At 42.9% G+C, this 19,668-nt stretch overlaps 1 protein-coding gene across 2 annotated transcripts in view; it reads left to right on the top strand.

Annotated features, from left to right (window-relative positions):
- The window catches only part of LOC146797846 (acylamino-acid-releasing enzyme-like), a 286,819-nt gene that overhangs the window by 117,037 nt on the left and 150,114 nt on the right, over positions 1-19,668 (top strand). For both annotated transcript variants that reach the window (XM_085625045.1, XM_085625046.1), the window contains exons 10-12: positions 5,012-5,052; positions 5,167-5,288; positions 11,923-11,983. In XM_085625045.1, the coding sequence (XP_085481171.1) occupies positions 5,012-5,052; positions 5,167-5,288; positions 11,923-11,983 (224 nt within the window). The remainder of the gene's footprint in view (positions 1-5,011; positions 5,053-5,166; positions 5,289-11,922; positions 11,984-19,668) is intronic.

Below are 19,668 nucleotides of genomic sequence, written 5' to 3'. Positions count from 1 at the left end.
TATTTACTTCATATTACAGTAGTTAGCGACACTTTATACGGTTCAAAAGTGGTTTATGGAGTTTATTTTTGTTTCACGTTTCTCTACTAACGGGGATAGACCTCTATGCTGGAAAAATAAATCATTACTGTGTAGAAAGCCTTGTGAATTCAGGTGGCCTTGCGTGCATTGGGTCCACATTTTTCTGTATCGAGAATGCACATAAAATGGCAAAGATAAGTGGCTCTAACGCAATTTTGGTAAGAGCACCTCTTGCCTGCCTATGTCGGCTATCAACACTATAGGGCTGCCTCCATTCCCTACTATCCAATGCATGCATACTGAATGTTAGAGATTTCATAGTGACTAATATGAATTGGTTCAGAAGATTCTTTGTAACTTTTCAGAATGACACCTTGCCTTACAAATTGTTGATTTGTGAGAAATCTTGAGGTACTACCCATGTCTGAGAACTAGATAAGTTAGGACCATTTGAGGATTTGTTTGCTCTAGAGAGTCTAAACAGTTGAGTATGGTAAATGGGCCCTCGTGCCAAGTGTTTTGAGAGATGTAGATCAAACTTGTAGAGTCTTACATTTCTAAGGAGCTCTCTTCTGAAATTAGGCGTTACTATGAAGTGGAGCTGTGGTTGCCAGCACAGCTGTTACACTTATTTTAGTGCTCCTGGGTGCTGTAGGTAGGGACTAGGGCATCATTGCATTGCATTGCATTACATTTAAAGTATAATAGAGAAATCATGTACAACAAGGAGTAGGATGCCAAGGATCAGTATAACTGAAGCTTTTTCCAAGGGCATCACCTAATCAGTCTGTTGGAGTGGCATTGATATTTGCTCAGCACCATGCTGGAAGACACGGTAAACCTGTTTTGAGACCTATGACTTTCATGATAGAGGAATGCAACGTGTGTGTTTTCAATGCCTACATTAAAGCGCAACTATTGCTTGTGATGCATCCTACCAATTCTCGTGACTAAATAGAAACTAAATCTGACTATAGAGCTCTTCAACATTTTAATGATGCTCTCTGTAGTCTGACTGCTTAGTCCATGTGTACAAAGGACTAGCCCTCTAAAATCCCATTCATTTGGGTAACTAACTTTTAGTTTTCCAGAGAGACGAATGCTCCTATTGTTAGCTTGAGTGGGTCTTGCATGTAGTCTTCTCATAGTTTAGATGCATTTTATTCCATGAAGAGTTGAACATTGCTTAATGACTGCAACATTAAAGGCCTAAGACTTTAATATTTCTATGTTTTAGACGAAGATAGCTTTTGCTACTTGCATAGTATTGCGGGTTGTCTCAGTTATACTATAGCATGTGACTGTGGGTTTTGCGGCATACTGGGGTCGAGCTGAAGCATGCGGCATTCTGTGTTGTGGATTTACAGCTGGGAGACTGTAGGTGTATGTGCAGGCAGGACAATGGGTGTGGTTCTCGTATAAATTATCTGATGTATGTTTTTTTTATTTGCATTATGTGACTTGCGGTGGTAGGGTGTGTGGTGATGGTTATGTTGTGAGCGAGTTGGGGAGACTGCAACAGCAGTTTGTGGGGTATTTGAGAGACTGTCCATTCTGTTTGTGGGTCATGAGTTAATGGTTTGCCCAATGCCGAACGATGAGTGAGTGTGGTGCTGCATTTTGTACCAGGACCTGTTAGGCCTGTGATGATGGTAAGTGATCTTGTGTTGTGTTAGCTGTATTGTGACTTGATTGAGGTAGGCTGCACAGCAGTAGGACTGTGCATTGCTCTGAGCGTGGCATATGGAGTTGTATACTCTTTTTAAACAACTTTATTTTCTTACCAGGGGCATAGCAAAAATTACATTTGATAAGTGAAGTTACAATTAGGTAAACATGATAAAATTTACTCAACTGCACACATGAATACATTCCAGTTGCATAGCACCGACCAGGTTTTAACGCCAATTGCACTGGCTCTTATTTCAAAGTAATTAAAGAGAAGATTTAATTTCCACTTTAGGAAGGGGCTGCAGGCCTGGGTCCACATCAGTTTCCAGTCCATACTCCTGTCACCATTTGTTTTTGCGCACCTTGAATGTTGAGATTGCCATTTCAAAAGCACTTCATTTGATGAATCGCCTTCATTTCCTCAGTTGGGCAAAAGATTCCACAGTTTGATTGCTTCTTCTCTAGTCGTCACACCATGTTGCTTGCCATTCAGCCAGGAAGGGTATCCCCATCAATATCAGATCTTCTTTAAAAAAGTAGAGTTACTATCTTGGGGACCTTCTCCTTTCAAATGTGGTTTCTGAAGTGTCCTGGAATACCATGATGAGGCTAATCCTGTATGTGATAGGTTCAGCTTTCCTGGCAGCCCCCAGGAGCTCCTCTTTGATCTTAGAAAAGTGGGCTCTCATCTGCACTTCTGAGATCAACTTGTTTCTCATTTTTTATGTTTAAACTAGCCTATGAGTGCGATATAGTTCTATGTTGTTGTCAGGTCACTGCAAAAGTCTATGGATGAGATCTTAAACATAGCGGTCTAGATCTGTGACTGCTGGATTTCCTCTGGATCCCCTCTAATCAACAAGTTGTTTCTCCTGGACCTGTTCTCTCCATTGCCCAGTAGGTTCAGGAAGTTTTGATGTCACCTTTCAAGTTCCTCCACTCTTATCTCCAGTTCTTTGCTCCTTCTGCTGTTTTAAGTCGATCAGCCCTTAGTTTATCTTTTTGGATTTAATGGGCTAGTTCTGAAGCAGTTAACACAAGCTCCTGGCATAGGGGTTCCATCTATAACCTAAACTATTTAACCAGAAGTCAGATATCTGCCTTTGTAGAGGGGTGTAGAAATTGCACCCCATTTGTAGGTCAGGTGTGGGTTCCAATGGGGGCACATCCAAACGCCCGGTGAGTTGGATTGAGATTTAGACAAGATGAGCACCTCTTTAATATTGTTTCTGGCTTCTGACCTGCACCTGAAGGGCACTACCAGCCTGGTCTATCTGAACAGTGTGTGTGCATCCAGACACTTCTATCAGAATGAATGTCACAAATGTCATGCAATTTTCCACCAAACTCCAGATGAGCAACTTGTACCAATTATATTTGCCCGGTTTGGTGTGTTTTTGTTTTTCTTTAATTGGGTTAAAATTGAATGAAAAAATTGTCTTTTTTGTATCCTTGTTTCTAGGAAACACTTGTATGTCAGTAACATAATTTAATTTCAATATTGCCTGTTGGGTTGCCTCTCTCTAATCTGCTTGTTTAAGGATGGTAGACCTGGTAATGTGATATCTTTAGTTAGTTTAGGTTTTCTGGCAATAGTGCTTCTTATGCTGGAACTTGGGAGCTGCTGGCTACAATACCAGACTTGGTGACTGTGTCTCACATGACACCGGGCTGCTTACACAGTAGTCATATGGCAGGCAGGAAGACTTGGGTCAGAGTCATTTACATGTCAACATCCTACATCAAGACTAACAGGACTGTGGATTGGGCAGTTGAAAATTAGGCTCACCTGTAAAAGGCAAACTGGGCAGGAGTAGGATCAGTCACATGTCAGTATTCTACCTCAAAGACCAGAATAGGTTGGAAAGAGTAAGTCTCGACATTACGCCATGCTATTGTAAAAAATGAGTGTGCAGAAAATAAAAAGGTCAAACATATTTTACTTCTACTTTAAAAAAGACATTGACTAGAGAACTATTTGATCTTGTTATTTTGTTAAGTCACTCAAACTATGGATCTAGTAGAAATGTGAATTGGAGAATGTGTTAATGTTTCAAAGCCTACCTGTGTTACAGCTTCTTTTCAAAGATGGAACCCAGTGTTACTCTCCCCGCATCCTTTTAGGGCCCCCTCCTAGGAACCAGATGGAAACCCATAAAAATATATTGGGTAACTGAGTGTAATGAGGTGCCTTACTTAATCTCCCATGGTTTTATATGTGCTTGGGCAGGTAGTCTGTGTTAGGCTCACACGCTACGTTTGTCTCCTTTCTGTAGACATTCTTTGAGCAGACCCTCTCAAACATGGCCTTAATCTGGCAACTCACTAAGACTCCAGCTCATATAGCATCCAACACTTGGGTTACTCATTAGGCCACCCTGGGCTCTCCTCCTACAGTCACATTGTCTCTTAGGTACAGCGAGGATCACAGGCGAAGAAGCAGGCATTGCACTTCAGCTATTGGGTGCATTGACCCTTTGGAATTAGAAGGGACCTATTTATAAGGTCATTGTTTTTTTACACACTGTGAATGATGGGACCCTTTGAGGACATGCATTGTAATTGTTGACCACCCTCCCTTTTCGTGCCTTCACTGATCTAAAATAATCCCTCTTTTTCAAAAGTAGAAGCGCACAGCGTACTTTGTTCCATTATGCTCCCACTGATGGCATGCCCTTTCTCTTTTTGCATTGCTGACCCTTTGCCTGTTGCATGAAGACTTGACGGTTCCTGGCCTGCAATTGTACTGAGCTGTTACAGTCCTGCGTTAGTCAGAAGAGCATCTTTCAGTGGCTCCCTTTATTCTACTAAAACATGCGGACAGGCGGCTGCTGAGGCAGTTTATAAGGGCATTACATGGGCCATTTTGGGTATCTGTGCAAAAGGACATTGGGTTCCTGAGACAAGTGAGATCACATCAAAATCAATGATGTGCCTATAGGAAATTGGAATTTATAGAGAGCATTTACCACATTACATACATACATGATCTAAATGTACATGATAAAGTAAAGAAAATTGCCTATATGGATTATAGGAGCTTTGGAAGGAATCTACATGGATTGAAATGCTGGGATGGGCACAGCTGAGTAGTCCATGCCTACCTTGGCAGGAGAACAGTAGCATTTATATTGCTTTTTCATGACTAGTCTAAAGTTAGAGGTGTGTTGTCCTGGTTGCTAGTTTCTTAAAGATTAAAATGTGCTTCTGCTCTGGTTTCAAACATGTCAATCCAACCTGATAAAAGGTTCCTCTGATGTATGTGATGATGCACAATTTCGGAAGGAAATACAACTTTTCTTTGTTCTTCCTATTTCAGATCAGCTCTGTTTTATGTGGATCTAACTGGAGGAAAATGTGGTAAGTGCATTTTATTCCACTTTACTTTGTGACCCAGCTCCTCCTCTCAACAGATTTATATTTATATGTGGCTATCCTTCTCCCCAACCCTCATCTTGTACCTTGTCTTTGCAGAACTCCTCTCAGATGATTCCAAGGCTGTCTTTTCCCCACGACTGAGCCCTGACCAGTGCCGCATTGTTTACCTCGAGTCTGGTGTGTTTGGGCCCCACTTGCAGTGTTTCAAACTGCTCATGGTGAGAATGGACAGAATTGGAGCCTTTAAAGAGTTTCCCTAACAAAAAGCCTAAAATGTGTATGTTTTTCTTTTTTTATTGAGCTCTTTGTAAGCGCAAAATGCTGGTGGTTTCACGTTTAGAGGAATGAGGGACCCTTTAGATAGTACATGGAAGATATAAATTGCAAGGGGATTAACCTGCTTGTTTGGCATAGATTGAGGATGCAGGTCAATTTGTTCTGGACATAGAACATAATGTAGACTGAACTGTGAGTGTAGTCAAAGAAGATTTGTGTACAAACGTAAAATGGTGGACTTGGTAAGCAGCAGCGTATATTCAAACTGTTTGTCTAGGATCTAGTTTTGTGAAAGCATACCCCTTCTTAATTTTGACTTTCATGTTAGTTTTTTAATTGATCTTTCTCCATTTGCGAATCCATGTTGTGCATTCCATTAATTATGGTTTAAATGGTAAGCAACACAATAGACGTGACTCTATTGCATCCGTTGTGGGTAAATTACAGGTAACCTAGCAATAATTGGTTACAAAACTAAAAACTTGTGGTTTCCTGTTGAATCATATTCTTTCCTTGCACAAGTTAAAAGTTAACTTCAATGTGGATTCTTTGATATCAAACATTGTTATGAAGTTGTGGCTCTTGTTTTTACTTGCCTGGTAAGTGGTATCTTCACTTCTACCTTATTATATCACTTAACTAACAGTCTGGTCATAGTAGGACTATACCATTAGCAAACCTATTGTTTGTCATTCTATGTGAAAGCATATACATATATCACAACAACAAAAAAATGTACATGTACTTTGGTTAAGTCATATAATGAACTTCAGAGCTCTACTCTTGTTAATTGTGCTCCTTTAATGGGACATGTCAAAATATCCTATGAGGCAGATCCCTAGGAGGCCACACTGGTGTCACACCTAAAGAATACTCTCTAATTGAATACCAGTCGCACATGTGTTTCTCCTTATTCCCAATATTAAACCAGGCACTCATCAAATAGAAAAGAGAAGCATACCCAACCATTATAGGATCCTCATACTTGTTGTATCAAAACCCCATCTTAAATAGTGCTGTGGTTTTAGGTGTTGGCCTATGATACATCAGAGGATTAAATAACAGAAGACAATGGGACAAAGGTCGCCTGCGATGGAGCATGGGTTAGATACAAAGCCATGGTGGGTCCCTGGCCAAAGAGTTACCTCCGGACTTGGAAATTTCTGGACAAAAGGTGGTCATCAATAAGTTGTTGACTGGGCAAACTGCAAGCTGGATCTGAACTGAGGGTTCAACAACGATCGGCCTAAGATCGGGGTCCTGGTGCAGTAGTTGAAGGCTTGAAAGCTTCGAGCATGGCGCAATCCGGCATCCATGCTGGATGTGATTCGGCTTCTGCTCTTAATTGCTCATGGTGAAGCCCTCTACTTTCGGACTTTGAAACTTTTCCGGAAGTCCGATCTCCTTCAGCGGGATGAACCAGCATATTGGATCCAACCGGTGATTCAATGTCGACTGCTTTAGCTTGACAGTGGTCCTGGTCTCCCGCCGGTTCTTCAGAGAAAACATTTGGGAACAAATGTGAAAGTCCTAGCTTTGGCACTTTGGCAGGAGGAGTACACTGTCACCCCACCCAAGCTTTCCATGACCTCAGGAACAACACTTTGGGGTTCAGGACTCACTCCAACGGAAGCCATCAGCAGGTTCCAGGGCAGGTCCAGTTAAACTGGTCAGCTGGGCTCTTCAGGAAATTGGGCTTCTTGCAGCTATTATGTCACTGTAGCTTAACAGGAGGTCAGCCAACTGGCCTTTGAAGTCTACTTCTATGTCCTGGGTACATGTGGGAGCACTTGGGGTTCTCCTCACAGGTCACAAAAGCTGGTGCAATCCTTTTTCTGACTTCCACAAGTTTGCAGTGTCCGGAAGAAGGTGTCCAGTGGTGGTGTTATGTGTATTTTTAAAGCACACCATCACCCACAACGGTATCCTGGCCCTTAGCAGGTGTGTGTCCGTAGCCCTACCTATTGTAGGTTGGTTGATTGAAAAGCTAGGTCTTCAGCTTCTTGTGGAATTCAAGAAGAGAGGAGAAGGCTTTGATGTGGAGAAGGAGGCTGTTCCACGATTTAGCAGCGATGTAAGAGAACACTCCCCCTCCTGATCTGGTTCTGTGTATGCTTGGGAAGTTGGTGAGTGAGAGTCCTGCAGAGCAGAAGTGTCTGAATGGTTGGTGAAAAGAGATGTGACTGTTCAGGTAGGTGGGGCTCGAGTTGTGAATTGCCTTGAATGTGTGTGAAAAGTTTGAAATGAGCGCGTTAGTGCATTGGAAGCCAGTGTATTTTGCGGAGGTGTGGTGCAATGTGAGTTCTGTGTGGAACGTTGAGAATGAGGCTCGCTGCTGACATCTACATGGTTTGTAGTCTTCTAGTAAGTTGCTTGCTGATCCTGGCATAGGTGTTTCTATAGTCTAACTTGCTGGTGACTAGGGCATGAGTGAATCTTCCTCAGCATCTTCAAGGTGTGGAAACAGGATGCAGTGATGGTGCTGACTTGTGCTTTCATGTCCAGTTTGCTTGGTGAGGTGTTCTTTCAAACGATTACTACTTTTGTCTTGTCTGTGTTGAGCTTGAGACAGCTTTGCAGTCGGTGAACTTGTTTATGGCGTTGGGGGTATTGTCCGAGAGTGAGGGCATGAGTTGCGTGTCATCTGTGTAGGGGAGTATGTTGGTGTTGTGTGTGCGGATGACATTGGCCAGAGGGATCATTTATGCCACTTTTATGCCTGGCATTAGCCAGTAGATGGGGGGGTGACAATAGCCCCCTCACTGACAAATAGTGAAAATGTTTCCAGGGTAACCCTACCCACATGTGCAGCAGTTCCTGTTTGCCCTACTGCAAACAATCCCCCAGTACCCCTCTATATCTAAATCCCAGATGTGAGAACCTGCTCTCACTTGAGTAATTGCCCACCGTAGGGTTGTGGCCAAGAAAATGAGCAAAACCCCCACTGTGGGCACTCAAAACCAGTTATAGGGGCAGCTCCTCTCCCACTGGATTGATGCCTGACTGGCTATAAGGACAACAGAAGGGATAAGCCCAGGTGTGAGCTGAATCTGCCTGTGACAGAGAAGGCCCCTTTGAAGATAATTAAATTCCTGATCCTGCCAAAGCGGTGCTCCAGTCGAAGAATAAGGACACCTCCACCTACCCAAGCCTTTTATCTCTGCTTTGGGAGCATATTCCCACCTAATCAAAATGAAATTCAGCTCCAGGGTGACATTTGGAACCTCAGGCAAATTGTATTTCTAGAGGCTTTAGGCAGGTAACATTTTTAAAAGTACCTTTCATAAAATACCTGTTACGTATTCGACTTTGCCAATGAATTGAATTTGTAATCAATATTTTAAAAAGTCCAAGATTTTTTTTTTTTTTAGCTGATTCCTAATCGGATATAACTTAATTAACTTTAATAAAGTATCCCATTGCTTTCCTATTGATCAGCGAAACCTGCTACAGTGAAAATAGATTTTAGAGCATCATCACTTTGAGGGCATGTTTAACATTAAACTCTGACATGTACTATTTTAAAATTTCTTTCACTGATCCTTATTGGGCATTAAGTCTAACTTAAGGATGACTTATTAATACTTAAAAGGAGGGTTTACTCCTGCCAAAAGGGTTTATTTTGACATGTCCAAATTTACAGTTTTAAAACTGCTTTGCACTGTCAGGCTAGTGGTGGCACAATGTGTGCTGCAGCAGGCTAGTGACGATTAACTTCCAGGCACGGGGTGCACATTGTATATAATAGGGACTTCTAGGTATGGTAAATATGACAATTCGGTGTATACCAATTTGACAGGTTTTTAGGAGTCTGAGCACATACACTGGGCACAACAGTGTCTGAGTGTGCACAGAGTCCAAAAACAGCAATAAAATATAGCAAAAAGCGGGAGTGACTATGCAAGGGGCATTTTTCTACATTCCCTAAAAACTGCAAGTGAAGTCTCAGTGCTTTTGTAAATTGGCAGTTTGCCCAAATTAACCCTCACTGTGGCACAGTGTCCTAATTTTAAGAAACATTCAAGCCCTACACCTTTAAATGGAATTGAGTGTCTCAGCTAGAAAATATTGTGTGTCAGATTGAAATCCTTTAATATGGGTCAAACAGCCACACACTGCTGCCAAAAAGATCGCAACAGGAACCACTTCGTCCATATGTGTTATTCTGTAGACTAAGATCAGGTTTGCCTGTGACGTCTATTGGATCTTTCCCCTTTAACATCTGTTGAATCTTGCCAATCAAGATGCTGGAGCCACAATACTATGCCTCTATGCAACAACTAAGGATTCCCAAGTTAACTTGAGGTCAGCTAGTACACCACTAAGTACAGCCAGTGACCATAACTGATTTAGATTGTCCTAAATGGCAACTAAAGTTGGTCCTGCCTGCAAGTCAAACTCGCATTGTATACCCACAGGTATTACATTTAGCAGCATCATCTAGTCTGCAAATATTAGAGCTAGAACTGTTTTACTTCCCATCCTATGTTGGAGAATAAAGCCCCATCAATTCCTTCGTCCGCACTAAAATAGATATTGATGAGAGGGTGGGGGGGGAAAGGATGCCGTCCTATCTCAGTCCTGCAGCAGTACAAATGGAACGAGAAAGCTACTTGTTACCGTGGTGCTTGATCTTAGATGAGGCCCTATACAGTTCATCCATGCACTGGTAGCCCTACTCCATTTTCCACAAGTTATATGTGCCTTGTACAGCATTCCATGGAGTACAAGGCATAACATGGAGGTCTATTTTGCCTTCTTCAGTTTTCCACTGCTGTGTGCTTTTGCTGAGAAATGGACGCACCATGGAAATGACTGCTAATACCATCAGGCGGCCAGCATTGATGGAAAATCTTTTCTCTTTCAGAGGTTATATCTGACAAGCATGCATTCCTTGTTGCTACGATTGCAGGCCTTGAGCAACATGCTTATATACTCAGTCTACCAGCCTAAGTGCAAGCACAGAGTCCTAAACCAGTGATGAGCATTTTATCACCACTAACACTGCTGGGAATTAGCAATATATCCACAGAAAATACTGCCCTCACTGAACATCAAAGCACCTGCTACCAATGCTGTTAGTTTTAATACTAACCCTACTAATACACAGTTGCCTTTGGGCAGTATATTTAAAGTCGCCTGCTGCTAGTATGCTTTATGTCATACTGGCTCCTTTCAGACATCTAACCAGAACAGCCAACCTTCAGGAGAGTGACTTTTGCTGATACTCCATTCAGCAGTATACCCACTCCTATAACTGCTTACCTCAGTGTCCTGTCCACTGCTAGTTCTCTTCAATGAACCCTTACTAACATGGTTAGACTTACACAGTATGCTCATGTATAACCTTGGAATCTCCACTGCTAACTACCAGCTTCAGACTGTTGGTTCACTAATAAATGTAATGTTTTAAAAGAGAATGCTCGCAACTCACATGAAATAGTGTGCCCATTGCTAACACCATCAAACATATAATTTATATTCACTGACCACACAAAACAGGAATTCCACAGCTTAAACCAGAAGAGTGCCCATTGTGAACAATGTTCACTTTTAATTGTTGGCCAACACTTGGCAAAAGTCAAGATATTGACTTTACACACTCAGCAAAATTCCCAACACAGTTCTTACTGCTAATACTTAATAGTATGCCCATTTCATACTGAACAGTTGGCCCACTGCCGTCACTGAAACATGTGCCCACTACTAACATTAAACACAATGTCAGCTGAGAACACCTAATGCTATATTCACTAATATCTTTCCACCAAATTCCCACTCATAACAGTGCATATAATATAGTACTACATCTCTGTTAGCTAAAGGCTTGCTACTAATACATCTGACATTGAACTGTAAACCACTACTAATCTATAAACGTAATAAAAGTATGAACCCTACCTAAGTGTCTGCCACAGTACTATATATCTTCTGCATGAAGCCATCAAGACCGCTTGAAAAGGGAAATGTAAGACCATCATTAACTGTGCCAATCAAGTGAAAAAATAAAAGTGAAATGTGGTACGGTCTGAAAAGAAGCAAGCCACCAGGTGGCAAAATAGTGCAAATACGTTTGTGTAAAGGTTACCAATAAACTAAAAACAAAGTATTAATAACATGTAAGAGTTGTACAGATATACAGTGTGTAAGAACAAAAACAAGAAGGTTCCAGCTCTGTGAAAGAAGTCTTGAAGATGGGGATCTGTAACTCCAAGTGAGGGTGACTAAGGAGTGCGAGAAATTACAAAATGTAGAGAGGGTTTCGTAAAGGTAAGAATGACTTTGTTTGTTTTATCCGTGGAGTCTGACAGAAACAGCAGTGTCTGACTATTCGCTGAACCCCTTTCTGCCAGCCTCTCCAAGAATCTGAGCCTGATGTTCTTAAGGGGGGCATACCAGATGCCCTTGCAATAGTGGCCACTGGGTGACCAAGATAGGACTTGCCTATATGGCTGTTCCTGAAACAGCAGCAGGTTCAGCACTACTTATGTGAAGTTAGTCAAGGGTGGCTCACTTAGTTTGAACTGTGGTAGTGAGCTAGTATTTGCCCTGATGAATGGTGATCTTTTTTTTCAGTATGATTGGTACACCAAAGCCACCTCCACAGTTGTGGACATTGTGCGCCGGCCAAAAGAAGGTGAGTCATTTTCTGCTTGAGACACCTTTTTGTAGTTTAACAGCTAAATGATAATGTAGTCTGTCTTGGATTGACTGACTATATCTGAGGTCATACATCTGAGGGCATCGATCTTGCATATTTGGCATTTGCAAGCTCTGTTGTCATTAATTTTATTGTAATCATTCCAAAACAAAACTTTACAAAAACATTTGAAGCAACAAAAAGCTTTTGTTTCCATGTGTTTGTTTCATAAAGACTGTGACATTCCTACAAGAGCCAATATGTATATGTACATTTGATTACCAGGTTCTAGCTTGAAATGCTTCCAGTACAAAAATCTGTTGCTGGTCCCTATCTCATGCACTGTGACCCAAGCACATGCCATCTAATTGGATAGCGACATGGTAGCCAAGAACATCAAATACCTCTAACTATAAGTCATATGACACTAAGTGACCAAAACAAAGTGAGCAATCCCAACCCTCCTATCAAGAAGAAGTGAGAATTGTTCCTCAATGAAAAATGCGCACAAATGGTGCAAAGTGATTAGTTTTACAGTATGATTTTAAAGGAGTTTAGTTAAACACAGGATTTACCTGTAGCTTCCTTCTTTTTTGCATCCTTCTTTTATTTTGTCCTTTTTATCCATCTTTTTCCTATTATTTTCTACTTTCTGTTCTGTTCATTCCTTCTGTTTATTCCTTTTTTCTTTCCTTCTGTCATCCTTTTTTGTTCCATCTCTTTCTATCTTCCCTCTTTATAGTTCTATTTCATTTTCTTTCCTTCTACTCTTCCTTTCTTCTCATTCGTTCATTCTTTTTTATTGCTTCCTTTCTTATTCTCATCTTCTTGTCTTTCTACCCTGCATTCCATCCCTCTTTTTTGTATTTTTTCCATTTGTTAATTCTTTCCCTTCTTTCCCCCTTCCTTCCGTCTCTCATATCTCCTTTCCAATATTTCATTCTATTTTCTTGCTCTCCTAATTTCTTTCCCTTGCTGCATTTTTCTTTTGTATTCGTTCCTTTCATCTTCTCTTCCTGCTCCCCTTCTTTCCATCCTTTTTTCCTTCCTTCGTTCTTCCCTCTATTCTTTTTGTTCCTTTCTATCTTTCTTTCCTTATTTCCACTCTTCTTGCAATTTATTTTCACCCTTCTGCCTTTTTTCTTTCTATATTCACTTCCTTATTTGCATTCCCTCCATTGCACTTTCACTCCATTTACCTCTCGGGTGTTTTTTATGTAACAGTTTAACTACTTTTCTTGGTCTGTGTTTTTGGCTTCTTTCCCACCACCCCAAAGTTGTATCATCATAATTACTCTTGCAGCATTTATTAATTACTGCTTCTGTCTTGCGATAGCTGATTTAGCCAGTGTTTCACTAAGCCCGTGCACACAGTGATTGAGTACTACTGATAAGGCACATAATGTTAGGTTACATAAGATCTGTACTGCACCAAAACGTCGTTAGCCACTGTTAGCTGTGCTGTTCCTGGTCAATCAAATTATTTTTCTTTTCACATTTCTTCATTGAGAGTTTAGCAGATATCAACCTACAGTATAACGTGGTCAAAGACCCAGTTGGAGAAATAATAATAGGTACTACAGTTCATCCCTCCTTTCCGTGAAACAGAAGTATGACAGCAAGAGTTTAATGCAACTAAGCAGAAACAAGATAAAATCATACCCTTTTTCAGTTTCAACACTGCCATGGACCAGAACAGTGTGTTCTGCTAGAGCAGAGGTGTGGCAAATCCCTCCGATTAAAACATGGAGGCATGCGACCCCAATAGGTCTAAGCTTGGCAGGCCTGCGAGTCTTTTAAACATTAAAAAGTTACATTGTTCCTTGCTGTCCGGTGGTATACTGGGTGCCCTGGAACAGCGTGAGGATGAATAGTGCAGTAGGGTGCTCAAACTGCCAGAGTTGTGAGTATCTACATCCTCCCTGGGATCTTGTAGGAACCCTCTCCAAAACTCATCAAACTTGTCCAGCTGGTCGTTTATGCGATAGATCACTCTTCCCTATTCATATTGCGTAACCGGGCATCTGACGTACGGTCCGTACTCCACAGCCTAAGGATGCCCAGTTTGGCTACTGCTAATACGGAAGTGAACCCTCTAGCCTTCTGATGTGTAACTTAGAGGTAGTCGCTATGATCATTAAGTAACGATGCATGACTAGTCAACTGCTCCCAGCGACTCGTTCATAACCACCGATATGTCTCTCCGGAAGTTGATCAGGCTTAGGGCACTCATACCTTCAACATACTGCTCCAAGTAAGATTCCTAAATCTTTGGACCGTTTTGGGGACCAATGCCATCTGTGTAGTACCATGTAGTAACTCTGTTTTAGGTGTGCTTCCCAAAGTTATTTATCATGCTGAGTCATAAGTTCTGCCCAGTCCTCATCTGTATTCTCTTTGTAACCATTGCAACCACCAGGTTTTCAACTGTGCAAATACGGGTGTTGAGAAGCTAGCGATGGTGAGGAGTTTGTATAGGCCTGCAAAAGTTTCCTTAAAAGTATCCCACGTACGCAAGTGAGCAAGTACAGAGGAGTGTTGGAGCATCAAGGAACGAGGTATTAGGTTCTCCTGGAGGGACACCTATGTGTACTTAGCTGTGCTACCCCCCCCCCAAACTATATGCTTTATGCCATGCAAATGTTAGGGTTTGTAATTCAAGGTGTGGTTCTTGGGCCTCCTTGAACAATAATGGGAACTTATCTTCCTTATCCTCATTATGGACCTACTATCTCACCAAGAAGACCTATTGTTGCCCTTCATCCCGGTCAGTAAACTTGGTGTAATTGTGTCAACAATTGGACAGTAAGCAAACAAACAGCTAAGATGTGCTCTCTAAAAAGGAATTTAACGGAGCCTGCTGACGTTGGGATCATGGCTGTCATTTCCGTTTTTTAACTTGAATGATTGTGGGACTCAAGCAGCATAACATTGTTCATATTGGGCTGAGCTTAGCACTATTAGGCTCTTTATCAAAGTGTTGTTTCTGTTGTTAAATTAAGTTACCAGATTATATTTGTATGGGACTCTGCAGTTTAGGATCTGTTGTGATTCGTACATTTGAGAATTTGGATAGATGTTGCTTGAAAGTGGTGCATTGTCTTACAATGTACCCTAGAATCTTACCATATTTAGAAAGGCAGGCAGTGTAGAGGAGGGAGTAAGTTGAAGTTATTCACTGTAGTGATCTTGTTTTAGTATGCTTGTAGAGAGTAGTGCAGCATATTCTGGAATTCCGTAATACCAATAGTCCAGATCTGTTCATTACTTACAGAACTTTACAAAATAAACCTAGCAAACTTGCCCATGGGTAATTCAAAATGTTGTTAACTTTGGGGTCCTTCCACTACAGACATTGTTGCACAGAAATTGGTTGAAATCAAATTTAAAAAAATCTCTGTAGCAGAAGACAAAGCACTCCTGCAGTTAGTAAAATGGTGGAACAAAATGACTTGGTATAAAAATTATTTCATAGCCTTCCTAAAGGTAACCAGTAATCAATGTTCCTCAGTGCCTCAGGTAACCCTTGGAACATGCAATTGTTGGAATTTCTCTATGTTCAGCCTTGTTAGGTCAAGCCTAGAGCCAGCGCGCATGCGCATGCGCTGCTCTGCGAGATTTATTGTAGAGGAGTAGGGAAAAGAAGCACCGCTTACTCTCCGCCCATATTTGTCATTGGCTTGTGTCCTTGTCCGTCCTAAATGCTGGCTTCTGATTCGTCAATAGGTTTGTTAGTCCCTCCTTAGTACCTCCTCCTCTTCATTTGTTACCTCTCATGGCGACTGGCCCCTTTACTTCGGTTGTTACACGGTACGTGTTATTTTGACTGTGAGCACTATTTTCTTTAATGAGGTTCTCCTACTACAGGCACAACATGCTTTGGCGCCTTCTTTACTCCCCCCTCCCATTGTTGTGCCTTCTTTTCCCCTCTCCGCCCTCCAGTTGTCCATGCCTTCTCCCTCCGCCCACCCTCCCGTTGTCCCTGCACTTTTGACCTCCCTCCCATGGTCCCTGCCTTTTCCTCCCCACTGCCCTCCCATTGTCTGTGCCTTCTCGCCCCCCCGTCTGCCCTCTCTCCCGTTGTCGGTGATGCCTACCATTTGCAATGCAATAGGTCTCACGTAAATGTGAGACCTATTGCATTGCAAATGCTTGTTTCTCAGTGTGTCCGGTTGAATAGTAGACCCTTCTTTGATGACCACACAAGACTCTGAGATACAGGAGCAAGTATTTCTTCAAGTAACTGGATGCCTTGTGTAGGAAAGTAGGACCTGCTTCTATGTTAACCCCCACTTTTTTGCTTGATGTAATGCTGTTTCTGACTAGTCTGCCTGGGATCCTACTAATTACTAATTAGGACCCCAGTCTCTCTGCTTTCTCCCCTAAATTGTTATGATAAGAACTTGTGTACATCCCGGATTGGATACTGGGGTACCCTTTTAAGTCCCTAGTATATGGTACTAAGGTACCAGGGCATAGGTACTCCAGAGGTCCCCCATAGGCTGAAGCATGTATTATGCCACTTATGGGAGACCATTCAAACTATCAATATGGGCCTGCCTTTGCAGCCTGTGTAAGCTGGTGCTAGCACCACTTACGAAAGATATAGGTTTCCCAATATCTAGGGTCACTGCACTTAAAACCTTTAAGTCACCTCTACAGCAGGCCTTTTCAATCCTGAAGGCAGGGTGCTCGGTTCTAAGTGTGAGGCTGCCCCTGCATGAGCAGGACACCCCTACTGCCTTCGGTGTCCATTCTCCCCTGCTGTAAAGGAGACAGCCATATAACATATTGAGGGGCACCATGTCATTACGCGATGACCATCTTGAAACTGGCTGTAATAAACCCTGTCATGTTTGGTATCAAACATGTTGGAATCATACACCCCCAAACCCTAAACGGTGTGGGAGGTATGATTCTAAGCATTGTAAAGGCCCTCCTTTAGGCCCTCAGTGCTCCCGGTACCAGTTTCTAGACCCAGACAGCACAACATGGCTGCTGCCGAACAGAGAGATGGTTCTGCCCTCCTGCTGCTGAGCCAAGCTCCCAGACAGGGTTTAGTGTATTGAGACAGGGTGGGAGCACTTGCCAGCGCCACATAGTCTGCGCGCAGGGCACATTTGGTGCCCTCCATGCATAGTCCAGTTTTAACCAGTTCAGGGGGCCATTGGCTCCCACTCTGGCGCCAAACTGGACAAAGGACAGGGGAGTATCCTCCACTTGTTAGCTCACCTTGGGAGGGACCCCTGGATCATCCCAATCCTTTCCTTAGGGTATTTAAGGGCTTATCTGAGGGTGGATCCCTAGATTCATCGTGGGACACGATCCAATTCAGACACCACTTCAACTCTACCGTCTGGGCACTCTGGAATTTGCTGGACGTCGCTCTGGGCATCAAGGCTGCAACTGGGAAGACTCCTGCTGCTCCTGATCTTTTTGCCCTGCTCGTCCACTGCAACGTCTGTACCTGTGCTCCATACAGGAAACCTTCCAAGGCCTGTGGGCATCCAAGACACCTGAAGGAATCTCCCTTGAAGTGAAGGAGTCGCTTCCCTACATCTGCAGGTACCGCAACTAAGCTGACCGGTCTGCTGTTCCTGGGCTCCCACGGACTCTGAAAGACTCAGCAACACAGGTGGTGGTTCTTCACATCCCTCGAGGCCTGTCCTGTCCTCTTGCCAAGTTTGAGGCCAGTATCCCTCGTCTGAGCGGCAGGAACCAAACCCCTGTGCACTCCGTCGACTTGCCGTTGCAAAGGCTTGTTGGCTTCCTTTAATCAAGATCTTCGGGCTCCAAGTAGCCCCAACCTCCAGCATCTCCAGTGACCAGAATCTTTGACCACTCCGGCCTGCTTCTTTGGTAGCTGCTCGAGGTCCTCTTGCGACTCCAGTGCCTTTGTCCTGTGGGTCCTGTCGAGGCTCACATTTTGAATTCTTTGGGCTCCCCTGATTGCTTGGGGCCTGCCCTAATGCCCCTGCTTGTGGTGAGTCTCCTGGACCCTGCTGGTCCCGACATTGCACCTTCTTCTACTCCTTCATTGGTTGCAGTTGCTAAGGCTTGTTGGTGCTCCCGCCGGACACCGACCCCTCAGCTCTGGACATCCGACGTTGGACAGCTCGTGTACAGCTCCTGGTCTTCCACAGTGTCGCCTGGTCCACACAGCTGCAGTTTCAAGGTCGCAGTCGGCTCTCCTGCAACACTGGACATCGATGGGTATTCGTCTTCCCTGCCTCCTGGTCACTCTTGAGTATCTTAGGCTCACTGCTTGCAGGTTCTTCACATCTTGAATCCACCTTTGGGTTCCACCAGACACTTTCACCTTCTCCAGCAGCGGCCTCTTTCTGAAGTCTCCCATTGAGTTTGAAGGTTTTCCGACGCCACTTCACACCTATGCACCCTGCTTCCCTGGTGTAGGTATCCTCGTTCCTAAGGTATCTACGGGCGGGGTGGCTCTCCAACCTCTTGTCTTCCACGGGGTTTCTTCAGGGTCCACTGGGAAGGGTCCTCTTTCTTTAAAATTGCAACCGCGACTTACCCACTGACTTGCATTGACCCCACAGTTGTTTTCCCACTCTGCACACAGCCTCCGTGGGGCTCCTGGTTACTTACCATGGGTAGTTCCTTGGGTCCCCGGCACTTCTACATCTTCTGGGTATAGTCTTGACTTGAGTCGTGGTTCGCATACCACTATTTTAGTATATGGTTTGGTCTCCCCCTGGCGACCACTGTGTATTCTGTGCTGCTTACCTGTTTCTATCGTAAAGTATTGTGTGCATCTCCAGCTAGGAGATATCTGTATGTGTTAGTGAGTGTCTTATAATAAATACATATTTTTGTAAATACACTGTGTGGTTCTTTTTCACTTAATACCTATAAGATTATGTTCTGGTGAAACAAGCTGCTTTACGCTCCTTCTGGACTAAGCCTGAAGGCTGCACTCCACAGCTACCACATGGAGAGCTTTCTAAAGTTGTCTAAGACCACTAAAATCACCATAAGGGTCAGTACAAGGTGTCCACTTACATAAGTGTACATAATATACTGAGCCTCTCACACCTTGCCTCTGATAGTCTTGATCAGTTGTTACCATTGTTTTAAATCATATCCAAAATGCTACATGCAGCATATGTAGCTTTTGTTAAAAAAAAACATGAACTATTGGCTCTCGCTAGGAGATTGTAAGGTTTTAGACCACACTGACCATTGAATGTTGTCATACTTTATTAATGGCAGTTTCACATTGTGTGTTCTTTTCACCCAGAATGCTTAAATATTACTCTGCCAGGTTAGGAAGTGCAGTTGAAATAGGGGCATGTTTACATTCTTCAGATGACAGGGAAAAAGCAACCTATCAATTAAAGGAGAGCAACCATGGTTGCTTGATGAAAACATAATAAGAATAACAATAAAGAGTAAGGAATGCCACAGGAACAACTTGGAGTACCCTGTATAATTAGCATATGAACTGTAACTCCTGTTACCGCACGTGTATGAAATTAGGATTTTTAGGATTTTTGTCACACCCTTTAAATACTGGGTGCCATAACATCCGCAGCTCCTGGTATACATTTTGGTAGGTCAAGCCTGCAGAAATGTATGGAGGGATATATGCCCAGAAAATGCCAAGAGATGCAGAGTTTGATGCAATAAGCTACAAAATCCACGTTCGGTCTCATTTTGGA

The sequence above is a fragment of the Triturus cristatus genome, chromosome 9 (genome assembly GCF_964204655.1).
Source record: "Triturus cristatus chromosome 9, aTriCri1.1, whole genome shotgun sequence".
In the NCBI taxonomy this organism is placed as follows: domain Eukaryota; kingdom Metazoa; phylum Chordata; class Amphibia; order Caudata; family Salamandridae; genus Triturus; species Triturus cristatus.
The sequence above is the reverse complement of the archived record's forward strand: the minus strand, read 5'-3'. Positions and strand labels throughout refer to the sequence as shown.